At 43.9% G+C, this 12,136-nt stretch overlaps 1 protein-coding gene across 6 annotated transcripts in view; it reads right to left on the bottom strand.

Moving 5' to 3' along the window:
- adissp (adipose secreted signaling protein) overlaps positions 1-12,136 on the bottom strand; it is a 150,254-nt gene that overhangs the window by 22,698 nt on the left and 115,420 nt on the right. For 5 of the 6 annotated variants that reach the window (XR_011353256.1, XR_011353255.1, XR_011353254.1 and 2 more), the window contains exon 5: positions 3,710-3,832. Coding sequence is in view for 2 of the 6 variants with exons in the window: in XM_069923506.1 (XP_069779607.1) it covers positions 3,710-3,832 (123 nt within the window). In the remaining 4 variants the exon portion in view is untranslated. Of the gene's footprint in view, positions 1-3,709; positions 3,833-12,136 lie in introns of those variants that run through there. The other variant, XM_069923507.1, reaches the window with a different exon arrangement.

A 12,136-nucleotide genomic window follows, 5' to 3' on the forward strand; every position in this document is an offset into this window, starting at 1 on the left:
AATTGGCACCAAAAATTCTTTATAAAATTCCACTGGGAAACCATCTTCTCCTGGTGCTTTATTATTTGCAATGTTTTCAAAGTATCATATATCTCATTTTCTGCAAAAGAATTAGATAATTCTTTCTTCCTCTCTGCACAAATTTGGTAATTGGATTTGTTGCAAATATTGCTCAATTTTTAATTTCATCTTGTTTTAACATATAATTTTTCATAAAACGCTCTAAAATTTTCATTTATTTCCTTCGATTTATCTACCATCTGACCATTTTTGTCTTTCATTGCTATTATAGTCCGAGATACCTATATTTTCTTTAACTGCCATGCCAACACCTTATGAGGATCTTTGTCCTTGCTCGTAATATCTTTGTTTAGTTCACATAATATCTTTCCCAACTCTATATGTTTGTATCACATTAAGCTTGACCTTTTTTGTTTCCATTAATTTCCTCTTTTCCTCGTTTGGACCAAGTTGTATTGTTTTCTCTAAATCAGTTATTTATTTTTCTAATTGATCTATTTCTTTTAAATAGTCCTTTTTTAATTTTACCATATAACTAATTAATTGTCCTCTTAAATATGCCTTTAAAGTGTCCCATATAACATATTTATTCTTCAACAAATCTTTATTTTGCATAAAAAACTTAATTTGTTTTCTTACAAAATCAAAATCTTTCCTTTTCAACAATACCTTATTTAATCTCCACCTATATATCCATAACTTCTTTACATACTATTGACAATAGTAAAGGGGAATGGCCTGAGATGGTAAGTGCCAGATATTCTACCTGTTGAACTCTGAGCTGCCAGTGAAAACATGTCAATTTGTGAATATATCTTATGGTGAAAGGAGTCAAACGAATAATCGATGTTATTCATATGGATTTTTCTCCATATAATCTATCAGTCCCCTATCTACCATTAATTCTTTTACTTCCTTAGACACTTTACTATCTCCTATCACTTTACTGATCTGTCCATTTTCAAATTTAATGTCAAATTAAAATCTCCTCCCATCAAAATCTTACCATTGGCATTTGACAGTTTCATAAAAAACATCTTGAATAAATTTACTATCTTCTACATTTGGGGCATATAGATTCAACAAGGTCCAATTTTCTGAATACTTGACATTCTACCAAAATATACCTTCCTGCTGGGTCTTTTTCCCAATTTAAAATTTATATTGGTAGATTTTTATTTATCAATATTGCTACTCCTCAAGTCATTGAGTTAAATGAAGATGCCACTACTTTACCTATCTAGTTTCTTTGTAATTTATCCAATTCGTTCTCCACTCAATGAGTTTACCGTAAAAAAGCTATATCTATATTCCTGTTTCATAAATACCATTTTAAAAAATGTTTTATTTCATTTTGTATCCCGTTGACATTAAAACTCATGAAGTTAATCATCCCAATCATTTTTAATCAAAAAAACCCCTACACATCCAGCCTTCATCTTCCAAATGCCCCTCTAACATAACATATAATTAATTAGATCTATTATACAAATATTTAGAAAAGTTAGAAGATTAAAAAAAGATAGAATTCCCCCACTATTACTGTACCCTTTTTACCTCCCTTATTTAATGGAGATGTATCCAATCCTACAACTGCATACATGATTCAGTGGCAGCCAGCAAACATTCCCTTTGCACCCTCCCCCCCCCGCTAAATCTTGTGCTAACTGTCATTTACAACTATCTATTAACTTTTCTTGACTCCCTCCCTACCCTTATAGTCCTAAGAAAAGTCAAATAAACATATTTATCTTTCAGTTTTACCGTCAGACCAATCAGTAAACCTCTTTACCCCTTATCTCCTACTTTAACAGACAAAAAGATTCAGCAAAAACTTTAGCTGAATGCGTAACTCTTCTAACACAATATATTTTTAACTACATTAAATTCCTTTCTCTTTTTCAACAGTTCAAAACTTTTAGGTCCGGATTAGAAAAAAAACTTCTTTCCGTTGTAGATCATTGGGGCTTCTCTTGCCTTCGCTTGCTTTGCTTCTAATTCCAACACTTTCTCTCTCACCTCGTAGCGAAGGAAATTGACCGATATTGGATGAGAATTTTGACCTGTGTGCTCTCTCGATTTCAATGTCTCCTTTAAATTCTTCCACTCCCAATACTTGTGGTATCCAACCTTGGTGGAATTTCTTCAAATCCTGACCTTCCACCTTCTCTCAACCTCACGATTTTAATGTTGTTTCTTCTACTGTAGTTTTCCAAAGTATCCATCTTCTGACTAAATTGTTCCTTCATTACTTTTGACTCTCTTTGTAAATTTTTTACTTGATCTTTTAATTGCTGTACTTAAAATTCATTTCCTATTATTCTTTCTTCCATAATTTCCAATTTCTTATCCATTTGCTTTAAAGGACTCTACTTGACCAGTTACATCTCTAATTTTTGTCACTTCATCAGATATAACTTTAAGAATCTGTGGCAGTGATTCTTCCAAAGTCCGTTGCAAATCGCCCATATACATTTTAACCTCAGAAGCCAGTAGTAAAGTTTCCTTCCCAACTTTTCTGTATCCTTGTTCTAAATTCGATTCAGCTTCTACCTCTATTAATTCTTCACTAGGTTCACCTCTGGATATTTTTTTTAATGTCTGGGTATTTTTTTTCTCTTGCACTAAGTGCAGGAAGTGCAGTGGACATTGTTGGGGGAGACCTTGGGCAAAGGTGCTCAAGATCTCCCCAGCTCGCTGGCATTCGTTATGAAGAACCAGCTTCCAGACATCTCCAGGCTCCTTCTTTGAGGTAGGCCTTGTTTCTCTCTCTTTGTCCTTTTCTTTTTCAAATGCTATAGTGACAGGCTTTTCCTTCTTTGGTGGCATTCTGTTCGTCAGCTCTTCCGACGGCTTCTTTTACTATCCTTTTGAACTTTTCTATACTTCTTTTAAACTTTTTCGGGGATTCCATTACTAACCCCACGTCATCACGTTGCATGCCCCTCCCCCCCCCCCATGAAAACCACTGTATTGATCAAACCTAATCAACTCGTTATGTGCACAGTTTCATAACTCAAAAGGAACTGGGCCAATGACAATTTTTCTCAAGCAAAATATTTCAATAACAATTGGGTCCAGAGCCATGGTTCTCACCTTCCTTTCCCACTCCCCTCTCACCTTAAGCAATCCTTGACTGATCACAGAGCACTGATGGCATAGAGAATACTTAAAGTGGGAAGTGAGTGGAAAGAAAAAGGTTGAGAACCACTGCCTTAAAATCAGTGTTGTCCTACATAAAGGGCCTAAAATTCTTACCTTGACGCCAAAGTCACTGCCACCATCTTTCGGCCAGCTCCGATGCAATCAGGCGCATGTCCCATTAGTTACTTGAAAAGCCCCACGGGGTCCAACTTCTGTCAGCTCTGTACAGGCTTTAAACGGCCTGTTAGAGAAGCTGACGGTGGTTTATTTTGAAATATCCATAAGAAATTTAAATCTTTAAATTATATTTTGTTATTAAGGAATTGTGATGCTTTTGGCAGCATCCAGATTTGGGGGTCAAATTATATAAAGTGCCATTTTAGATGGACAATCCAGGGTCAGCCTATACAGCAGCATATAAGGGTACCACATTTATTTTTAATCAGAAAGTTACAAGTGATCAACGCAAATGACGTTGGAAAACGAGCGCATCGAAGGACACCCGGTTGGTCCATCGGAGGGAGAGAAGCAGGAGGACACTTACCCAGCACTCTGGCATGCAATGTCACTTTCGCTGAGGTGTTGCCTTTGACCTCACTGCTGATCATCAGTTCCTCTCTGATCACCCCTTCCTTGTGCGCAATGTATTCGCACTTCATTCGGTGACCTGTGTCAGAGTGGAACAAGAGATTGTTACCGGAGTCCAAGACCCATGTCCTTAAAATCTCCGCTGTAATAAGTGCAGTGAGGATTGGTGACAAGTTCATCATCAACATAAACAACCAGGTCAAACGACGTTTCTCTGGACCACAGTGCACACACATACACAGCACATCATAATCCATACGAAAAAGATATCATATAAAATAAATATTTTGTTATGATTTACGTGGTTACAGGATATTCTTCATCAATCTCACATCCTGCAGGAAAAAAAAATCATTTACTAGCCTGGAAGCCCTGATTTTGATGCTCCTCTATCTCCTTAAATTTAATCATACAATACAATAACAGGCCTTTACGCCAAATTACACCCAATTGATCCACAAACCCCAGTACGTTTCGAAGGGTGGGTGGAAACCGGAGCACCCAGAGGAAACCCACTCAAACTTCTTACAGACAGCGCACGATTCGAACCCCGGTGGGGATCTCTGGTGCTGTAACAGTGTTGCACCACCCTTCTTGATGGTAGTGGGTAAAAGGCACTGTGCGTTGGATGGAAAGAGTCCTCTATAATTCTTTCGGTCCTATTTAAGCGACGGTCCTGATAAATGCCATCAAGAGAGACCCCAGTGATCTCCTCGGCCGTTTTGATGACCCTCTGCATTGATTTGCGGTCCGATGATCTGCAGCCACCGTCCCACACAGTGATACAGCCAGAAAGGACACTCTCAACTGTACTCCTGTAAAATGTTGTCAAGATGGGTGCCAGTCGCCTTGCCCTCCTCACTGTCACTAGAAAATGTTGATGTTGCTGCGCCTTCCTGACTAATGAGGAGGTGTTGCGGGTCCGGGATAGGTCACTCTTTATATACACACCAAGAAACTTTGTGCTCTTCTCTCTCTCTCCACGACAGAACCATTGGAGAGTGGTCAAACTTCGTCCTACTGAAGTCCTCAATCATCACCTTACTCTTATCCACGTTGAGACTCAGGTTGTTCTCGCACCGTTTGACGAGCCTCCCAACCTCCTCTACGTAAGCCGATTCATCATTGTTGCCGATGACACCAACCACTGTGGCATCATCCCCAAACATGATGATTCTGTTAGAATTGAATCTAGCGGTGAAGTCGTGGGTTAGCAGCGTGGAAAGTAGCGGGCTGAACACACAGTGCTCTGCGTGATGGGGCTTGAGGTTTTTCCACCAACACGGACTGACTGTGGTCTGTCGGTCAATAATTCCAGAATCCAGTTGCAGAGAGGGGCGTGGAATCCTGGTGAGGTACGCTTACCTCCGATGTATGATCATGTTGAATGTTGATCTAAAGTCATTGAACACGAGCCATGAGGCAAAGTTCTCTAGGTGGGTCAGGACGGAGTGGAGGATCAAGGCTACTGAATCATCGGTGGACCAGTTTTGATGGTTCAACATCACAGGAAGGTGTGATTTGATGTATTCCATTACCAGTCAATCAAAATACCTCAAGACTGTAGAGATTAGTACGACTGGATGGTGGTCATTAGTCCATTACGCTTTTGGGCATCGGGATGATGCCTTGAATCTTGTGGGGACAGTGGATTGCTGCAGTGATATGTCTGTAGGACCTCCATCAGCTAGGTAATACAGCCCTTCAGCACCTGACCAGGTATGTTGTCTGGTCCTGCTGCTGGGTTCACCCTGGATATGATCCTCCTCATCTCAGCTGTGGCTAAGCAGAGTGCCTATCCTTCAGGAGCAGGCGAGACTGTCTTTGGCATCTCATTGTTTTTCTCAATGAACCCCACGTTGAAAATATTCAGCCTGCCAGGAAGGGAGGCATCATTTGTCGTTGACCTCCAGGCCAATGGAATAGCCAAGAGTACCCACATGGGCACCAGCTATGCCTGCCTTCTTGCTGGCTACATGGTGGAATCCATGCTAAAGCCTACACAGGCAAGGCCCGTCAACGTTTCCTCCACTACATCGATGACTACTTCGGTGCTGCTTCATGTCCCCGTGATGAGCTCGTTGACTTCATCCACTTTGCTGCCAACTTCCACCCTGACCTCAAATTCACTTGGTCCATCTCTAGCAACACCCTCCCTTTCCTCCATCTCGAGAGACAAACTCTTGACAGATGCCTTCTACAAACCCACCAACTCCCACAGCTACCTCGACTACACCTCTTCCCACCCTGTCCCCTGTAAGGATTCCATTCCATTCTCTCAACTCCTCTGTCTTCATCGCACCTGCACCCAGAACGAGGATTTCCATGCCAGATCATCAGAGATGTCCTCCTTCTTCAAAGAATGTAGCTTTCCCTCTACCACCATTAACTCGGTGCTCACCCGCATAGCCTCCATTACCAGCACCTCTGCCCTGGACCTCTCTACCTCCGTGTGCAACAAGGACAGGATTCCTCTTTTCCTCACCTACCCCCACCAGCCTCCACATCCAACACATCTTCCTCCGCCATTTCCACCACCTACTATGTGATCCCACCACTAAACACCTCTCCGCCTTCTACAGGAACCGCTCCCTCCGTGACTCCCTTATCCACTCATCCCTCCCCACTAATTACCCCCATGGCACCTACCCCTGAGATTGCAGGACTGCACCCACACCTCCTCCCTCACCACCAATTGGAGGCCCAAACAGTCATTCCAAGTGGAGCAATTATTTCACTTCTGAATCTGCAGGGATAATCTACTGCATCAGTTACTCCTATTGTGGTCTCCTCTATATCGGAGAAACTGGACACAGACTGGGAAATTGCTTTGTTGAGCACCGGAATAGCGTGGCTCTCCCAGTGGCTATCCACTTTAATTCCCCATCCCATTCCCTTGTCAACATGATTGTACACGATCCCGTGCACAGCCTGACGGGCACCACCCCAAAATTGGAGGAACAGCACCTCATCTTCTGACTGGGCACCCTTCAACTGGATGGCAGTAATATTGACCTCTGGCTTTCTTTAAAACCCTCCCCCTCACTTCTTCCCCATCACCCTGCCCCTGCTCGCTCTTCCTTTTCCCTGTCTCCTTTCGCATGGACATGATAAATTCTAACCTCCTCTCTTAGCATATCCAATTAACACCTCTTGTTGGTCTGGATTCCTCCCCTGGTCCAGCATTGTCTGAATTCCGAGATTTCCTGCTCGTTCTACTTATTCTTTGAAGAAGTGCTCAGGCCTAAAACATCAGCAATATATCTTTGTTTTAATTAATGCATCGAGTCCACGCTGCTGAAGATCCAGCTGCGCTGGATGGGTCACGTCTCCAGAATGGAGGACCATCGCCTTCCCAAGATCGTATTATATGGCGAGCTCTCCACTGGCCACCGTGACAGAGGTGCACCAAAGAAAAGGTACAAGGACTGCCTAAAGAAATCTCTTGGTGCCTGCCACATTGACCACCGCCAGTGGGCTGATATCGCCTCAAACCGTGCATCTTGGCGCCTCACAGTTTGGCGGGCAGCAACCTCCTTTGAAGAAGACCGCAGAGCCCACCTCACTGACAAAAGGCAAAGGAGGAAAAACCCAACACCCAACCCCAACCAACCAATTTTCCCCTGCAGTCGCTGCAACCGTGTCTGCCTGTCCCGCATCGGACTTGTCAGCCACAAACGAGCCTGCAGCTGACATGGACTTTTACCCCCTCCATAAATCTTCGTCCGCGAAGCCAAGCCAAAGAAAAAAAAGAAAGAAGAATTAATGCAGAAAAGACTGGTTGGGTTCCTCCAGCAATTCGGTGTGTTTTTTAATACAATCACAGCATCTGCAGACTTCCGTGTTTTACCCTGACTTATAGTCAGATATGGTTTGAAAACCCTGCCACATTTTCAGTGTGTTGCTGATGTCATTCAGTCTCTGTATGCACCCACACATTGCCTTCCTGATTGCACGGGAGAGTTCAGCCCCAGCTGATCTTGTCACCGCTCTGAGTGATGCACGGATCTTCCACGGTTTCCGATTTACCCTGGCGGTGTAGCGTTTGATCACCATAAACATCCTCGATGGATGTGCCTGTTTAGTCGGTGACTGATCTCGTGCACTCATCCATGATGATGGGGGTCATTGTAGGTGGCCGCCTCCCTGAATCCACTCCAGTCCGTGGTTTCGAAGCAGTCCTGCAGCGCTGCTGTGGCTTCCTTGGTCAGGCCCTGATCTCCCTGTAGCAAAAACACAGAAATGCTGGAGGAACTCAGCAGGTCTCGTAGCCTCCATGGACCCGAAAACCCCCATCGACACTGGGAGACCTGCTGAGTTCTTCTAGCACTTCTGTGGTTTTACAATCACTGCATTTGCAGTCTTTCATGTTTGAACTCAAATTTATTATCATCCGATTGCACAAGTACAACCCGATGAACCAACGTTCTCCGGTCCTCGGTGCAAAACATGCAAACACACCACCAGACATAACACACATACAGACAAGCAATACCCATGCAGGACAAGTTTTCACATATACAAATAAATAAATAAATATGGCGTTGTGCATATAAGAGTGGCGGATGGTTAATGTGATCTCCCTGTGAACTGGGTTGATTTGCTTTACCAGTGGTATGTAAACAGGGATTAACAGGATGGGTATGTGGTCTGAGTATCCAAGTGTGTGCCAGGAACAGCTCTGACTAAATTGCAGAGGATTGTGAATGTGGATCCCACCCCCACACACACCCCCCCCCCCCACAATCCTCCCATTCCACCAATTCCATCTATAGCTCTCATTGCTTGGAAGAGTATCTGACATATTAAAAGACTCATCCCACCTCAGCCACATTCCCTTCCTATTGTTATCAGACTCCTGAACGAACCTCACAATAGTAAAATTATGTGCCTTTGCTCCATACTACCTGATGCCCCCCATCTTTCTCTCTCTCTCTGTAACTTGTTGAATTATGTGCGAGCTGCTATCTCCTGGTCCACTCACAAATCAGCCTCTATTACTGCACCTTGGTACATGTGCCCGAAACAATGGCGATGACTCTTTATCTTTGCTATATAAAGTACGCTGCCTGACCTGCTGAGTTGCTCCAGCATTGTATTTTTACAATAAACTTGAACTTAGAGGCAGTTCAAGGTGAGAGGGGAAAGATTTATTCAGAGGGTGGCCTGTATCTGGAACGAGCTGCCAGGTGAAACTGTAGGATGATAATGTTTAAAAGACAATTGGACAGATTTATGGTTAGAAGGGAAAAAATGGAAGCAAATGGCACTTAGCGCAGAATGCCAACTTGGTCAGTATGGACGATTTAGGCCGAAGGGGCTGTTTAGTGCTGACTCTAAGTGATGAGGTGCACACGTTCAGGTTGTGGAACAAATTCCCAGGGGTAGCACACAAAATTGTCGATCAGTGATAAGAGTTTCAAGACCAGATTTTATTTTGGTGAATGATAAAATTTCCCGTTAAAAGCTAAACGGATGAAAGCAATATTGCAGACAAGATCCTGCATCCCAAACCCTCCGTCGCCTGGCAACATGCACAGTTCCGGAGATAATTAGCCCATTATTCACGCATTATGTTACCAAGGTCAACCATGAAAAGCAGACAGTGCATTGCCCAGGGACTGATAGTGGTCTGAATGAAACACGATGGGCTGCAGACGCTGTGATTGTAGTCAACACACCGAAATGCTGGAGGAGCTCAGCAACTAAAGGAGACAAAGATACATTGCCAACGTTTTTGGCCTGAGCCCTTCTTCAAAGAAAAATCAGAAAAGGCGGAAACAGGATATATCAGAAAGTCTCAGAATTCAAACAATGGGGGAGGAATCCAGACCAACAAAAGGTGTTAACTGGATATGATAAGGGACTACATGAGAATTTATCAGATCTGTGTGAAAGGAGACAGGGAAAGGAGAGACGACAGGGGAAGCAAGGGGTGGGGATGTAATGAAACCCAGAGAAACCAATATTAATGCCATCTGGTTGGAGGGTGTCCAAGCATCACTCGCCAGCAACACATTCCCCTCCACCTGCCACACCGCCCTGCCATCCAGATGTATTGAGGGGTAAAAAGAACGGATCATGAAGGAGGTGGGGGGGGGGGGTTGACTGTTAAGGATCGGGGATGGGAAAGGCGTCACAAAAGGACAGGCATGACAGGAGAGATAAGTGGAGTCCAGGGAGAGGAGAAGGTAGGAGCTTGAGGAGGGAAAGGAGAGAAGAGAGTTGGGGATAGGACATGGTGAGATTAGACAGCATGGAGAGACAGAAAGAGAGAGAGAAGGGTGGGTAGTAGGTAAGAGGGTTCAGCGCTTGAACAAAAACATAGAACTTGAATCAGACCTTCTGTTCAGCAAACCATTCTGTGCCTTGGTATTATATATGATACCCCAGATTATTAAAATTACACCCAGTATATCATGATAAGATTAAAAAGGCTTGAGAACTAGAACTTGCAAGACCCTTCTTTGAGGATCTACAGGACAAAATTTTTAAACTAGTGAATACATTTTCTATGTGTGCCTGACGTTCATTAATCCAATTCAAAATGGTGCATCGTGTTCATATATCCAAAGATAAATGGACATATGTACAGTAGGTCTAAATTTTTTTTAGAAAATTGGGAATAGTAATTTGCAAGCCCACGGGGAAGCAGATTTGGTGAGTGGCTTACCATACAGGAAGTCTAGGGATGATGGGTTAAGTGGACTGCTTCTGTGGAGTAACAATTCTGTGATCCTACAACAGCTGGGAACGGCACCGACTATGAAGTATCCCTTAATCCACTGAGGCTTCATTAGTGTAAGCATTGATTCGCTCTTACCGAGGAGTCAGGGATAAACGGCATGGAAACAAGCCCGTCGGCCGAACTTGCCCATGCTAACCAAAGCATCCAATTTTGTATACCTCGAGGAGATCCCCCCTCATTCTCCAAGGAAAAAAAAAGCCCTAGCCTGCTCGACCTCACCCTGCAGCTCAGGTCTTATTGACCCGATCTGCACCCTCTCCAGCATGAGAACATCTTTCCTATAGCAACTCTCTGGGAAAGTGGAACATGTTATAACGAGGCCAACAGTAGAAAGCAAGAAGATTACGTTACACAATATAAAGAGCCAGCACCACCAGGCTGAGGAAGAGCTTCCTCCCACAGGCAGTGAAAATGCTGAACAATCAAAGGAACTGCTCTAACTGACCATCTGAGATGCTCATATTCCATCGCCTTCCCAAGATCGTGTTATATGGCGAGCTCTCCACTGGCCACCGAGACAGAGGTGCACCAAAGAAGAGGTACAAGGACTGCCTAAAGAAATCTCTTGGTGCCTGCCACATTGACCACCACCAGTGGGCTGATATCGCCTCAAACCATGCATCTTGGCGCCTCACAGTTCGGCGGGCAGCAACCTCCTTTGAAGAAGACCGCAGAGCCCACCTCACTGACAAAAGACAAAGGAGGAAAAACCCAACGCCCAACCCCAACCCACCAATTTTCCCTTGCAACCGTGTCTGCCTGTCCCGCATCGGACTTGTCAGCCACAAACGAGCCTGCAGCTGACGTGGACATTACCCCTCCATTAATCTTCATCCGCGAAGCCAAGCCAAAGAAAAGAAGATATATTTGCCCTGTATGTGTATTGTTTGTCTGCAGGTGTGTTATGTCTGGTTGTGTGTCTGCGTGTTTTGCACCAAGGACTGAGAACTCTGCTTCGTTGGGTTGTCTTACAGCCCTACCATCTTGCACTGTCCTTCAACATCATCATCCTTGTTCTTCTCTCGGCAAAATATTCTTGTTCTCGCCTATTGTGTGCAATTCAGGTCGCCTCACTGCGGGAAAGATGGGTACAGAATCTTTCTCCCTTCAAAATGTCGCATGCTATTGGTGGGACAGGTTAGCGTGGCGGTTAGCGCAACACTGTCACAGCTCCAGTGACCTGGGTTCAGTCTGCGCGGGTTTCGTCTGGGTGTCTGGTTTCCTCCCACGCTCCAAAGATGTACAGAATTAGTAGGTTAATTGGTCACATGGTGCGTATTTGGGCTCTGTGCTGAACATGATGCCCAAATTAATGCTGCATGTACTGTACGGTATCTCCAAATTTAAAAGAAAATAAGCACACTTAAAGTGGGTGTAGTGGGGGGGGGGGGGGATTGGGGGAAGGTTTAAAGGAGATTCAAGATTATTATCTTGTAACAAAACAAAAAATATGGTATCACATAAAATGTCCTTCAGGCCAAGATTCGCTATCAGCAGAAATTGCCCAGCGCCCATTACAGCCAAACAGAGAGAAGCAAAATGGACTCCATCCAGAGTCAATGAATATCCATGGATTTTCCTCCAAAGCCTCCGAATCCACACAGCCTTCAGTCCAAACCATCAGCATCCTGAGGT

Source organism: Narcine bancroftii, chromosome 3 (assembly GCF_036971445.1).
Source record: "Narcine bancroftii isolate sNarBan1 chromosome 3, sNarBan1.hap1, whole genome shotgun sequence".
NCBI classification, from domain to species: Eukaryota; Metazoa; Chordata; class Chondrichthyes; order Torpediniformes; family Narcinidae; genus Narcine; species Narcine bancroftii.